General features: G+C 34.8%; 1 protein-coding gene across 6 annotated transcripts in view; it reads left to right on the forward strand.

The window, feature by feature from the left end:
• The window catches only part of LOC149778269 (rap guanine nucleotide exchange factor 1-like), a 170,554-nt gene that overhangs the window by 56,992 nt on the left and 97,147 nt on the right, over nucleotides 1–16,415 (forward strand). For 5 of the 6 annotated variants that reach the window (XM_089939068.1, XM_089939072.1, XM_089939071.1 and 2 more), the window contains exon 2: nucleotides 1,774–1,961. In XM_089939068.1, the coding sequence (XP_089795194.1) occupies nucleotides 1,774–1,961 (188 nt within the window). Of the gene's footprint in view, nucleotides 1–1,773; nucleotides 1,962–6,952; nucleotides 7,228–16,415 lie in introns of those variants that run through there. The other variant, XM_089939074.1, reaches the window with a different exon arrangement.

Raw genomic sequence — 16,415 nt, forward strand, 5'->3', positions numbered from 1 at the left:
AGTGTTATCAAGAGGAAATGCCATATTGAGGCTATATGGAAAGTGCTGTAACCAGCAAATATCTTGCAATCAGTAATTTGTGCTCTGAGAATGTGAGGATAAAAGTCATTCCTATTGCTATTTCATGACGCCATTTGACATGTGCATATTATCACTTGATTCCTTGTTATTGGTGTCTGAGTGTGTGTGTGGTCAAGTTTATAATTCTGAGTCTGAGTAGGTTATTATGTCACTAGATTTCTTGTTGTGTGACCTGATTATTTCAAGTATACATATGGATATTTTGTCAGCTAATTTCTTGTTGTGTATATAGCAATATTAATTCAGGTAATACACAAAGCTTGCTTTATGCAAGTACAGTAATACCTCATGCATACGCGTTTCTGGATTCGCAAATTCACGGATTCGTGAAATTTTCATTGGTACCCTCTACATACATGTTTTCTTTATTTTATTGAATTGTACCTTCGTTATATGACTTCTGTGACATATGAAGTTTACCTAGTTTACCTTCCTGACAATGACAAAGAAAACGTCAGTCATTAAGTTTACAGTCCCATTCGTTACTTGGTTTTACCTTACTGTGAGTGCAAAATAAAACGGCAGCCAATGAATTAGTATAGGGGTAATATTAGTATACCGTACTGTAAATGCGCTAGTGTGGCAAATACCCATTAGGCGATACTGTACTCTATTTTTACGTCAACTATTTATTTCTCTTTTTAAGGGTAATGTATTAAGCTAACTTTTAAATGAAATTAAAGTGCTTTGGGAGCATGATTTGGGTCATATTTAGGGTTTAAACCCTTGAAATAAGCATTGTTAGCATTTTTAGTGACTCGTACCAAACATTCACGATTCCTCCTGATCCGCGACTGATTCTGGAACCTAACCTCGCGAATGTTCGAGGTATTACTGTATTATATCTTGATGGATAAGGTGGAAAAATTTCAAGACTGGATTTCATTTAAGAATCATCCAGATATTTTAAATAAAAAATTTAACTTTTTTCTGCATGAGTTTGGCACACATCTGACACCAAGGTTCTAGTTCTTATACTGAACTGAGACTAACATGTTATTTGATTGGCTGTTTTCTGATGCATGCAGTTTCATTTGCATGACCTGCCAGAAATCAGAATTTTTAATTGATTCTGTGTTAAAACGTGGGAAGAGGGTTGTTATCACTTTAATGGACCTGGATCCAGATTTAGGATATAGTGTTTAAATCTAGATCCAAGAGATTTGATTGGTCCATTTTAAGTCAATATTTAAATTTTTGCCAGTAATAATTGCTGAATTTTAATTCCATACTAAAGTTAAATTTGTACTATCTAGACCTGACCCATCCATGAATAAAGTTACCACTTGATTTTGAATGTTAATCCAGACTTGGAAATGCTATACAGAATTGATAATTGTAGAATTTTGATAGATCAGAATGTTTTCATCTAAGATAGACTTTAGAAAAATTGCATAATGGAGGGTGCTGGTCTTTGATCATGCCACTTAGTATTTACCATGTTGTCATTAGAATGTGAGATTGTATGATTGACTGTAATTGATGAGGTAGGTCATTAATCTGTTAACTGTAAGACTTGTCACATGCAGCTCACATGCAGGTCATATTTTAACCTGTGTATGATTCTTTGTTGTTTGGATTTTTTTTCTTAAATAAACAGTTGTTCTTGATAGACAATGAATTATATATCAGGTTCAAAATTTAGACTCGTCTTGTGCCAAATACTTTATTATACTCTTTTTCTTTTTTCAGACAAAAGTAGGTCCAAGGTTGGTAAAACACGTTCATTCAGGGAGGACATAAAGATACTGATCAAGCGTCGGCCCTCTGCTTCCTATGGAAGTAGTGGACATACCCCACACAAACCCCCCAAAATCAAGCTGAGTCGCACTGGCAGCATGAATGAAGAGGGCAAGAAGGAAGGTCTTACGCAAGAAAACGTAAGTCGTTAAAGTCAGTTCATTGGGGTTGAGTAGGTACAGTTGAAAAAGAAAAAGAAAAAAACACGACTCCACATTCAGTATGATAACTTCAAACCTTGATAACATAAGAAATCCATTACTTTGTGCAAGTGTATGAAATTTAATTGCAGTTCGAAGTTGATTTGTATCAGCGAATGCAACAAGAATTCCTGTACAAGATGACACCATCTTTACAAGTGATTGTAGATAATTTTCTCTTGGGTTTGACTTGTATGAAGTAGTCCATTGAAATATTCTTCATTTATGTAAGAATGGAGCTAGTTAAAGTATAATGTGGTACCCACAATGCCTTGCTAGTATTAACTATAATGCCTTGCCAAGTATTGCACACAATGCCTTACTGAGTGTTACCTATAATGGCTTACAAAAACTGAGCAGACAAAAATAATTTTTGTGTTTGCTGTTGTCTGCTATAATTCATACTTCTAACTGAAATCAATGCATTTACTAGCTCAAATTAATTGGGATCTCATATTTCAATTTTTGTTAATTATCTTTCTTAATATGGTAAAGTGGGGTGTTTTTTCTTCAGAAAACTGGAAGGATGTATCTACTCAACCTTGCTGAAATAAACTTAAGAATGTCCTTTTGATTTAACATACACATCCCTTTTCTGTTGGTAACAACAGTGGCAACAATGTAATCATTCTTTGTTAGAGAGTTGCAGTTAAAATTTTGCAACAAATATGCAGTGGAATTACCTTATAGCATGGTTTTCATGGGTGAGAAACTGCATTGTGCAGAACACTTGTTACTGTATCTTTTTCTGTTGGATGGGCATTTCCATTTAAAATTAAAGTACCTTACTTAAAGAAAAGTTGGGACCAGCTGCAAACAGCATAGACACTGGTCTGCAGTAGCATAATGGACTGGCAGATTATGGCCAGTGTTGTTGGTTCTGTTCATTTGCTCCCAATTAATTGTATAGACCCAGACACATTAATAGACAGCAGATCAGGGCCTGTGCAGTCTGTAGTTAGATTTGACCTATACAAGAGTATATACAGTATATGATAGATGGGAGTAAGGCAAATTGTATGGATTATTTTCTATTCATGCCTGTTTATCAGCCTCTGATTACATCCCACTTTATTATGTAATATCTTAGTGTTACATCATTGACAAACAAGAATTGTCTGTTTGATGGGTCAATAACATAGTTAATCTTGTGGCAGCCTGGTCTCTGGTTTCAGGTGAGTCCCATAATGTTGTTCTTGTAGATTTTAACATTGGCAATATCATGCTTAGGAGATGGGACCCAAGTGCCTTTCCCAAGGACAGAATGAGGCAGCTTGACCCAAGATGGCATGGATGGATATTGAACCTGTTTCACCTGGATTAGCAGCCTGATGCTCTATCAAATGAGCCAATGCAGCTTCAAGGGATGATCAAAGAAAGTTTTACAACTATCAATGAACAAAGTGTCTGGTGCACTTTTGTTGTATTTCAGCCATGAATGTTCTTTTTCCCAAGATTTCTGGTATTTACTCTACCTTTTTGTCTGAATTCACAATTGTGCTTTCTTTTCATCAAAGTTTTGATGTTTCGGTGGTGGCTGAACACCTTATAAGGACTCACAGCTTTCAGGTTGTCACTTAACAATGTAATAAATGTTTATGAACAAAGATCTAGAAATAAAATGTGTTACTCTTCTGCATCACTGATTCAGCCAATGCAACCATTTTTGTTTTAGTCAAGTTTTGGTAATATCATTCTATCCCCTAATCCTCAGAAATGATGTTGTATCACTGGTAATGAAATTGGTGTATTGAGCCAGGGTACAAGACTAGTTGTTCGGCATGCATACTGTCTTGACAGTCATTACCCTTTTTAACTTGATACAAGGTGAAACACATTATTTCCACAACCAGTATTCATTCCACCTTATCAAGTGCAGGGTCTTGGCAGATACTTAGTTAATACAATCAATAAATCAGTTGACAGGGTTTTATGAGATGAGATCTACTGTCACAAAACCACATTTAAAACTAAAGATAACAAGTAGTAGAATTTTGTACTGATCAAGCGGACTTGTAGCAACTGGATTTTTAAGCGATCCATTAGGAAAGTTACTGATCTCCAATTAATATTAGCGTTGTATCTCCAATTAATATTAGCGTGGTGTAATACATGTGGTTTAACAATATGTCTGAGCAAAACTCACTATAGTCCTGATTCAAAGTTGAAATTTAAATGTTAAGATAATAGCATGAACAAAAAATTTTTTATAAAAAAATATTTAATAAGAAAAGGGCCAACAATTTCTAGTCAAGATAACTTTATTCAGAATTGGTATGTATGTAGTAGCACTTTATGGCACCACAGCACAAAAGTGGCTTTGTATATAATATCGATCTATATTAATATGTACAGTACCTATCAATTTTCTAACTGAAAATGAGCCAACATTTTAACATCAGATCCAAAAAATAGGAAAACAATGTTGTTGTTTTCTGACTCCACATTAACATACTCTCAGATGAGGATGGAACATCTTTTTTTTTCCTCAAGGCTTCTTGGTTACAACTGAACAAACATGAATAACTATGTCATATTTGACATTCAGATGGAAATGAGTAGCATTTTCTTTAATAAATCTTTATCATCTATTCCAACAATTTGTTCAGTCCTTCTGTACATAACATTCAGAATAATAATGTCATCCCCATGCCATGTCCACATCTGAGTCATTCCCATGCCATGTCTTCATCTGAGTCATCCCTATGCCATGTCCTCATCTGAGTCATTCCCATGCGGTCCTCATCTGAGTCATCCCCATGCCATGTCCTCATCTGAGTCATTCCCATGGCATGTCCTCATCTGAGTCATCCCCATGCCATGTCCTTATCTAAGTCATCCCCATGCCATATCCTCATCTGAGTCATCCCCATGCCATGTCCTCATCTAAGTCATTGCCATGCCATGTCCTCATCTGAGTCATCCCCATGCCATGTCCTCATCTGAGCCTCTCACAACATTCCACCAGAAACAGTTCAAACCCTATCAGCCATGCATCAGATAGAAACTTTCCCATTGATTTAGCTAGTAATACCTTCTGTGATGCAAAATTTGACAACTTCAAAATAGCTTCAAATCACATATGAGTCTGCTGCCCCTCCTGTTATTAACAGTGGTAGTCAAAATAAGCGACCATTATTATACAAGCTTCATTCATAAAACTGATATTCATGTTCACATCAGCTATTTTTAAAAAAAATGCAGTTTGTTTTATGATTTAAGATGAATTTCATGTCAGAAAGACTGAAATATTAAGTAATTTCTTTTTTTCTTATATTTTGGAATTTTATTAATTTATCTGGAAATTTAAAAGGTATATTAACATATTAACATATTTGTTGTTTTTATGGGTTTAGTGCCATTTTTAAACTCACAATACTGGTTATACATGGTGGAGGAAGAATCCCTGAGAAAAGCCACTCACACACACACACACACACACACACACACACATATATATATATATATATATATATATATATATATATATATATATATATATATATATATATTTTGATTTTTTTTGTATACCGATCCAATGGTTTTTATTGTGACAGAATGAATACCATATTCCAAACAAGAAGAAAGTTCAGTGACTTTAAAATGCGGCATCATGGTTTAACACTACAGTTAACAAACATGTATTCATATGCCAGAGAAATTTGACCAAAGTCAGTTTATTCTCACACTTTGAAAAAAAATATATGCCTAAAAAATAAGACAATAGATTGTAGATGTAATTTATGCCAACATTATGGAAACATAAACATGAAAGGAAACAATGCTGCCATTTTTGTGTTTGGCTTAGAAGTCACATACTGATGGCATATCTGATCAATGGTGACAAAAGGAGATTACTAATGACAATTCCACACTGGTTACTTCCTGTTGAATATTCATATTATACCTTCATAACATCAGAATTATAAGTGAAAGATGTAAATATTACTGGGAAATGTATTTGTGAGTGATTCAGCTTTCCAGGTATTAACAAAAACACATTTCACCAGGCAGATTTTTGGGAGAAAATAATTCCCTCAAATAAATGATGTCAGCCCTCCTAATAACAAATCTTCCTGATCTTTTGTGATTGCAGCTAAGTTTTACAATACTATATTGATTTCTTTATGATTTGAATTTCGGTCATCCATACACTTTACAGAGAGCAACAATTTTTAACCACTGAACGGATGGCATATTGGCATGTGGTTTTCAGCAAAACACTTCTGATGATGATCCTGCCAGTCTGACATCCAATATGTCCACCACAGCAGCTAATTTGAAAATCTCATTATCACTGAAAAATATCAGAGATGGTTTCAACACTCTGTACTTAAAAGGAAGAAATGATATTATCTTAATTTTCTGGGAATTTTAGGGGACTAGGAGAGCATCTGTTCCTTTGAGAGACTTATTATTCAGTAGTTGGGTGAATTCCAAGTTTTAGTTTGGGCATGATGCAAGTCAGATAACCAGATTAAATTGTAACTCATGCAGATTGCTTTTTACAGTTATGTTTGGCAGAAATTCTGCATATTTCCACCCTGCTAATAAAGACTTAGGCAATCAAAACCTTCAGGTTAGGACTAAAACTAATTCTAGACCCAGCTCCAAGTAACATTTAAGGAAGAAAACTGGATAACAGTTCTACGACCTTGTCAACAAATTGCTGAACCCAGTATATGCACTGAAATTTAAAGTCATTCATGCATTTCAGCTTGAACATAAAGAGTGAAAATGGATCTGTCATGCAACCGTTGTACATATTAGACAAAACAAATTTTCTGCCCCTTTCTTTTATATATAAAAGGGGGTACCACTAGTCAGGTTTAATTTCAAACAAAATTTTTTAAAAGAGGCAGAGAACAAATTGTCTGGCTATAAATTGGTCTGATTATACAATCATAGCTCAGTCTGTTAGAAGGAGTTCCTTGTATAGCCTTTACACACATCACAATACCCTACCCTGTAGGCAGACCACAGATAGGAGGCAGCAGTGTGGCAGTATTTCTGTTATGAAGTGTAGCCAATACTTCTCAGCTGGTGTACTTGCATCTGTCTACATATGTACAGCACATTCCCAGCCACTAAGATGCGAATAAAGACATACAAATACCAGGTTGCTGCCAAACATAAGCACTGCAAGTTATGTACCGAAAAAATGGGCAAAATGGAGGGTAAAAGGAAAGAGGAGCAACCCAGACAGGTAGGAAATAACTTTTCATATCAGGAGATTTCCAAATGTAAAATATTTATGGATGTTTGATAATTGATGTCTTGATCACAAATTTGGTATTTTTGAGGATTTTGCAAAATATGATCACCACAGCTGATGTGTGTTAGTAAATCTTTGGAATTTGATACGGACACCTGTAACAGTGTATGCTAGGGAAGAAAAAGCTGAAATTGCCTACTCTAAGAACATCTGAACAACATTTTGATTATGAAGCTAATTGGTCATTGGCATTCTGTTATTTGTTTGCATAATTTGCTGTTTTTCTAATTAATAAATGATAAGAGAAGCCAATCTTCCTACAGTACATATTAGGTGAGTAAGATATATGGCAACTTCTGTTTATTGTATTTCACAAGAAAATTCCTAATAACATAAATAATCTGGTCACATTAAAAAAAACTGCAACTGTAATCTCAGACACCAAACTTTGGCCACAGTGCCATGGGTAAGTGTTTCTTTTAAGTTTTATGACCATATTGTCAGGAACAGCCTTATAAATGAACTATGTGTATGGTTTGGATTTTTAGCATAGCTTGAACAATTTGAGTCATATCGCTATGATGTCAGCAATGTACCGCAGACATGTGGCATTATGTTCCATCCAGTCCCATTATCGTGACACAAGGCTGATAAGTCATAATACTAACCTCTTAATGCTGTGTGCCATATGAGGCAGCCAATGCTGAGTGCCTAATAAGGTAGCTGCTCATACCACTTTTAGTGAGTCTTTGGTTCTAAATGAAATGAAACAATCCCTGATTTCAAAGAATTCAGCCAGCTGATTTAGACTTGATAAGGACCTCAACATATAAGTACAGTGTTGTTTCATTTAGTGATCCAGGGCAAATCAGCCTTAAATTTATATTAAAAAAAATTATGGAGTTTCTTTGGTTTGAATCCTGCTCTGTTACTACTTATTTTAATCATTTATGTTTTTAGTTTTCAGCTTTTGCGCCTTCATTTTCTGTTACCTTGATTTATCAATATAGCCTTTGTGCATGCATTTTAATGTTTTCTTATTTTTTACCAAAAATTTAAACGTAATCCTTTTTTAATGTGACGTATACGTTCTTATTACACTGCTGTGACAATAAGGTTTCCCCATGTTCTAAATTGTAGAAATCACACTGGTACTACATAGATTATATTTAAAACAGTGTTGCTTGTACCAGAGGTCATGGCCATGGTGTTGGTGTTGGTTGCACCATAAATAAGCAAAATAATCAAAAGCAGATGCATATAAAAAATTAAAACATATCTGTTTGTATAAGCAGATGTCAAAGCTAATGTCATAATGAGGTATGTTTTTTAACAAACAGCAGAGAAAACAAGAAGTCCAGGAAATGCATATTGATTGTGCAAACAAAGTCACTCAGAGTTCAAGAATCTGAAAGCAGTATATTAGTATAAATTTAGAGAGTGTCCATGAATCTTTGCAATTAAAAATCACACAATACATAATTGTACAAGGAAGAACCAGACTTGGCTCAATTATTTCACTTGAAGGAGTTTTGATTGAACTGTTGATAGATTCCAGGTCTTGAACATCACCCCTGAATACAGATGGATTTAAACTTCAAGAAATGTTCTGTACTATTTTGTTTGGAAAATTTTGGGATAGATGCACAAAAGGATAAATATGTATCAATATCATTGTCATATGTACCCTTTAATCAGGAATAATAAATCAGAGTAGACTGTTTCTCTTAGTGATTGAAAGGTAACATTACTTGGAAATTTTCATAACAGCTTTGGATGTTTGGTTTGATAATAGGCTTTGAACATCCAGTTACTCCATTACTCCTTAAATTTTGATGGATCTGTCAGCTTCTCTGGGTGGGGGTGTGTTTGTGTGTGCACCAGGATCTACCTATTAGATGGACTTTAGGAGACTTTATCTTATTTGCCATAGAAAATATGATTATAGTTCTGACAAAGTGAGTCATGTATTCTGAGCTTGTTTTAATCTTTAAGCTAAATCCTGAATGACACTCACTCTACATTAATCACCAACATATGGGGGTGGTAGTGAAGACTGGTGTAATCCCAAAAATCTGGTCAGTGATCTCATTCAGACACTCCTATCTTTGCACAGGCTAATATAGGTCATGTCATCTAATGAGAACTGACATAGATTATCAGCCAAGATAATAGTCCACATAAGCTATTATAGATTATGTATTATGGTACAGAGCTGTTTTCATTCATGCCTATGGGCAGACCACAGGTGATAGGCCATGAAATTGATTGGGGTGAGTGTACAGACTAGCACTCCCCATGTACATCAATTGTAAATCTTGCAATTAACATGCAATGTGCATCACCAAATTCATATGAACTCTGTGACATTAATGTTGACATTGTTATTGATTTGTATGCCAAAGTGTCAATGCAGACCAAGGACCAATCACCCAAGTAAAATTATATGTATCATGAAAGGTTGTTTCATTATAAAGCTATACACATTTTTTGGCTCCCATGGACTGCATTATATTGAGGGAGAGTGTGTGTGTGTGTGTGTGTGTGTGTGTGTGTGTGATTCCTATTCTGCATGTTTTTACTGTACTGCTACATGGCGAAACAAATTAATGCATTCTTGTAAATTTAAAAATCATTCCATTACTTTCTATTACATTTGTGTAAATTTAAAAAACATTCTACAATTGTAACATGGTGTCCATGTAATAATCATTCCTTGACTTACGTTGGTGTAAATTTAAAAATTGTTCCACTACTGTAACATTGTTTTAAATTAAAAGAATCATTTCACGACTGTAACATTGGTGTAAATTTATTTAAACTGATTAATCAGTTTTCTACCAATGAAGGTTCATGACTTGGACAGTATTTCACTTTGATAAAAGAGCTTATTACTTCAAAAACCAAATTCACCTTGTCTGTAAGCTTACATGCATTTTCATGGTGCATTAAAGTTATACATCTGTTTGCACTTGTCAGTGTGGGGTTATCAAAACAGATGGTAGAATAGAGGACTACAACTCTTTAACAGCTGTAAGTTCAAGTGTGGGCTTCACCACTATGTACATTTAGGATCCCCTTAGGATGTGATGTGGGCCTAATTATGATCAACCAAAGCTAAATGTAAATCACATAAGATTGGGGATTTTCATATATTTTTATGCATATAATCTGAGCTTGTTTAAAAATGGTGTACATAACAACAACCTACTAGCTACAAAATGTTTTTTTCTTCTATGGGAACATTCTTTTAGTTATTCGATATTGACTGAATTGTTATTGTACATCTTTGTTACATTATTTCTTTTTAAGAGTACAAAAATTTGAAGGTAAAAACATTTTATAATTTTAAACTCATAATAATTGAAGTAATAGTTATCTGCATGACAATTTAAAGTATACAAAATGATTATACTGTAATATGTATGACTTGAAGGTAAACACAGAAACAGAGGGTATGGCAAATTACAGGCAGTGCATTAGCCTTTATGAAGTTACTTTAAAATGCACAGGACCCAATTACGGTACACAATGCAGAATGTACAGGTCCTTTTTTCTTTCCAAATTGTAAATGCAAGAGCCCCTTTCTCTTTCAAGTTTCCATTGTTTTCCTTATGGTAAGCTAAGGTGGCCAACCTTAAAAAAATTTAGGAAAGGATGTGATGGACTTATCACTAAACAAAGATTCTTTTTAATCAAATGACAAAACTTTTCATAAAGCATCTGATGATGTGTCTATTACAAGTAAGCTACATTACTTATTGATTTAAAATAAATGTAACTTTTATCAACAGTTTAACACAGTGTTAGGCATTTTTGGTTTCTGCGGACTAAAATATAGTCCACTGTTTTGTTAAACAGAACGTTTGCAGGAAATGATTGTTTCTATACACTGGCCATAAGGTGGAGCATTTGATGTTGGTCAAGCTTGATTGGTTTCCACTCAGTAATGGTATAAGTTTCCACAGTGTAACTTAAGGTATACACCATCTGCAGTAACCAAATTTTGTGGATAGCTTGTTTTTAGTATAAGGAATAACCTATTGATTGGAGGGAGTATACATTCAAAGGTCAAGGTCACCATTAATGAAAGAACTATAATGGTTTTTGCACAATAACATTAATTTTCCATGTCGAACTTCCACAGTACATGTACTTTGATGATGGCTAGTACTTCGTGTACGGAAGAACCCTATTAATTTGGAGGGTTATAAGGTCAAAGGCCAAGGCCACCATTAATGAAAATGGTTTTTGCACAATAACATTGGTTCTCCATGTCAGACCTCTACCATACTTGAATGGCTTGCACTAGGGGTAAGGATCTAAATGCTAATGCTTATGGTCACCGACTGAAAGGGAAAAAGAGGTTTTCATACAGTAATATTAGCCCTACATCACAGACCTGGCTCAGACATTGTAGAAGGCTTTAACTTAGGGTAAGAAATAAGCCATTTGATTTTTTAATCAAAGATCAGTAACACTGATAACAGAAAAATGCTTTCCCCTTAAAAAGATTTAAATACGAGGCAGGTATACAAAGAGCCCATTCAAAGCAGTCATGTTATACAATATAAAAATGGCAAAAATTCAGCTTTACACATACTTTTATATAACTTCAGGAAATATTCAAAATCTAAGCAGTTGTGCACTTATTATTTCCAAATATTCTGGTTAAAACCCTGTATTGTGTCTTGTAACGATTGTAGTATATTAAGAAATCTGCTGTTTTCAACATCGGCTTTTTGGCACTACACTAAATAGCCTCCATTGTGCTGATATGCAGTTAACCACCAATCCATTAAACAAGCTAGCAAGGAACTGGGTTTAGAGATGGTGGGTGTTCTATAATGTATAGCCATGTGTTGACAGAAATGATTTTCCACAGAATGCAACACTGTAATTTCAAACCAGCACCAAATCTTGCTTGCTGATTAGAGAGGGGTCAGGTATCAGCCACACAGAAGGTAATTCAGACCACCTTCTTTCACAGTCTCTTGTGGTTAACTTGTAGACATATAATCAGCAGTGCCATTGTCAGTACTTACTGCATGATGAGTCCTAAGTGTAAGGATCACGTGTCCCCATGTCTGTGCAAAAATTCAAAGTTGCATTTACAAAAAATTGCCCAGTCCTGTGACAGTGCTCATTATTTAAGTAATATTCTTTTCTTGAGATAAAAATTAAGAAGCTGGATGTCTCAAAAATATATAGTTGAAAGGAACTGTTAGAATAAATCATGTGACAGTCACCTTGTCAATCATTATTAGATAGCAGCTTCTGATTGGTAATTATTAAATGTGGGACTACATTGATAATAAAACCCTGGATATAAACGCACTTGAGATCAAGAAATGTGCACATAGTCCAGATTTGGGGACATGGGTTAAACATTTACAAGAAGTATACTTACCTTGCTTGAAACATGTTTGACTTGGGGCTTACATGTCTATCTTTTGGAGGTGCAGTCAAATCATGCAGATTAAGGTTTATGTAAGGCCCATTTTCCTGATTTAATGTATTGTTAAGTGATAGTGAGACATCAGGTATGCAGGATGGTACTAATTGCTGTGAAAGTCGTCACGTTGTTTGCTCCTTTTACAGACCCTCATTTGGGATAATTTTAACTTTGAAATGTATGCAGGATGAATGCAAATGGAATGCAAAATGAACATAATCGAATTGCTAAATGCATTTTAAAGAAAACAGAAAGCATCTAATGCAAAACAGAATGATAAATGAGAACAGAACAAAACTTGAATTCATGTCATTAATGGGTCATTTGAAAATAACTTATTTTCAAACTGTCACTGAATTTCCTGAGTTAAAAGCCATTTGCATGATTCTCCATGATAGTATTCTTTACACAAATTTACACAGGGACCATCATATTTGAATTTAAGGATCCCTACTATTATGAGAATTTTTCAGGGGGCTGTGCCTGGATGCTGAGGTGCTTTATTGTAAGTGACCATCATATTTGAATTTAAGGATAACATTTAGAAGATGAATGTTGCCACGGTATTAGATATTAGAACTTGAACACTAAAGAAGGTGAATTGTTTTTCTATCCATTTGTTTTTATTGTGTATTTTGTAATGGGTTTCATTCTTGTTTTCTCAGCAAAAGATAGGCTATATATTGTGGCCAGTATAACTGGCGGGGGAAGAAATCAGTAAACTGTGTGTCAGTGGTCAGTATAAAGTCTCAGTAAATTCAACTTTTCCTATCAAGTTGAAATTTGATGATAATTGTATTGAAGCTTTAATACCCTGAGGGATCACATGCCTACCCACCCTCCCTGTGTCTCATTTTGTATCTTGTGACCTCTCTAAGGAGTTACCAATCACATGGCCCATGCCACATCTTGTGATATCCGAAAGGGTACTATGGGTTCATTGAAATTTTGAAATTATCATCAAACATCCACTTGGTAACTATCATTTAAGCTTTCCAGTTATGATTTGTCTTTATGCAATATACCTAATTAATTCTCGGAAATAATTGCAACATAATTGGTTTTGAAAAAAAGTTCTGTTAAAGACATTTTATCATAGTATCATCAGCATGAGTCATTCTTACTAAACACTGACTTCCAAACACTTGATAAGATTATGCAATAACTCAAATGTTATTATGAAGTATATAACGTTGGGTTGATTCTTACTGTTTCTTATCTCACACTTCCTCTGTATTGCAGATATGTCTGCTATAATTGCTACTTATGTATCAGCAAAGGGAATACACAGATGTTCAATACAAAGCACTTAGTAATTGATACTTTATATTTGATGACTGTTTTCAGTCTATAATGAAACTCACTAATATAAATTTTGAGAATGTAAGGCCCGATTGAAGATGCCTAATCTGGAATGCCTGAGACTTGTATTTTTAAGATTACTTCTTTAAATCACCAAAACTTACCTCATTCAAAACAATTTGAATGGATTTATTTCATAAAATAAATGTTACCATACTTATTTTTATCTCTACTGCTTGTAGACCAGAAGAGGTTATGGGAAAGTCTGTTGTTCATTGTCCATTCATTAGCACAATGTTATTATTGCTACTTGTCCTAAACAACTTTGAGAACTGCTGTGAAACTTTACACACACACACACACACACACATTCATCACAATGGCCATCTTGTGACTCTTGTTATGGCTACTGCTTCCAAATGAATGGTCACATCAGCATAAGTATTCTATAACAGATATTTTATAATGCCTAATTGGCCTAAATAAAACATTGTGCCAACATAATATCTAATATGGCCACTTTGACATCTATTTTGAAAGTCATATCACTGCAGCTGTGAATGGAAAGTCATCTGGTGATGGAGTTTTCACCAGATGTCTAGTTTGTCCTAAAAGGAAAATGGTATTGCTTGGACATTCAATATGGCCAACATAGCAGTCATCTTAAAAATCATGGTTTTGCTACTTCCCATGTTTGGATAGGCATATAAGCAATGGGTTTCATAACAAGACTTATTATGTCGATTTAGTTGAAGAAACAAAATAGATTAATTCTAACGTCCAATGTGATCATAGCAGCCATCTTGAAAATCATGGTTTTTCTACTGCTTCTGAAAAGAAACTCATTCTGACATGGGGTTTTCACCAGAAGGTATCTTATCTTGTCTAGATGGTATTAAATGAAAATGATGCTAATCTGACATCCAATATGGCCACCATTGTCACCATCATAAATATCTTGTTTTTGCTACTCCTCCAGAATGGATGTCCACGTTTATGCATGGTTTTTAACTAAGGATTTATGATGTCTAGTTCATCCTAAATAAAAATGGTGCTTGTCTGACATCCAGTATGGACATTGTGAATGCCATCTTAAAAATTGTGTTACCTGTAATCATCGCCTCAGGAAGTTCTATTGACCAGATGACTTCTTGGGGCCCCAAGTGGTCAAGTGGTCTAAAACACTCACTGTTACAGATTGCTGCCATCTCACCTGTCTGCATGGGTTCAAGTCTCTGGCTTGGCCAATGTAGAAATTTGAAAAGGCTTGCCAGCAGCTTTTTGTGGGTCATTGGTTCTTTCCGAGTTTTTTTCAGGTTCTTCCTCCACCATTGATGCTGGCCACCATGTATGCTGAAGAAAGGCATTAAACCTTACAACAGCAACACCATCCAGATGACTTTTTAGTATGTTTAGTTACCAAATGAAAAGGTGCTAATCTGACATGCAGTATGTCCAGAACAGTGAACATCATGAAAATTGTTATTGCTACTCATCTCTGATCGAGGATCATATTGATATAAAGTTTTCACCAGAAGATTTCTTGTGATATGTACATGGACCTAAATGAAATTGGTGCTGATTTGACATCCATATTGAATGCAAGAATGGCTACTATCTTTGGAATTTTGTTGTCTCTACAATTGCTCAATGGACATTCATATATCAGTATGGGGTTTACACTATAAGACTTCTTGTGATATCTAATGGGTTCTAAACTAAAATAGTGCTGATCTGACTGAATCCATTTGTGGCCATTTTAAAAATTATATTTCTACTGCTTCTGGATGGATGGTCATATCAACATAGAATTGACACTCAAAGGCTTTTTATGGCAGCCTTATCGAAAATCTTGTTTTTGGTACTACTCCTCAGTGGATGACCATATTGGCATAGGGTTTTCACCAAAAGACTTTTAATGATGACTGGCTGGTTCTAAATGAAAATGGTGCCATTCTTGCATTCAATATTGCTTCCAGGCTACCGAATTTGACACTTCTGCTTTTGTCAGAAACATCAGAGATGGTTTCAACACTCAGCAATTTAAAAGAAGAAACATCTTTTCTTGAATTCCTGGAGATTCTTGCTGGCAGTAGAGTATCAGTCCATTCCAGGCACTGATGTTTAAACAAATATGTATGTTCCCTGCAAATTGTAGCAGGTGGGGTGGGGGTGGCATGCAGTGTTACATGTACCCTTTCCATTCATACACAGCCCACTATATGAAAGATAAACTCTGGCCAGAATTAGACCAGATTGGACAGAAAACATCCTGACATGAAGGGCTTTCAAGTTTTTATAAATGATATCAATCTGTCAACAAATATGAATTATGTTACTTAAAATAAAAGAACATTTAAATGTCATGAAAGTAGCATACTAGGAAGATTTTTTGGCCAACTGCCTTTGGCATTCAGATTGA

This window comes from Sinohyriopsis cumingii, chromosome 17 (assembly GCF_028554795.1).
Source record: "Sinohyriopsis cumingii isolate HCF-2022 chromosome 17, ASM2855479v2, whole genome shotgun sequence".
Lineage (NCBI taxonomy): Eukaryota > Metazoa > Mollusca > Bivalvia > Unionida > Unionidae > Sinohyriopsis > Sinohyriopsis cumingii.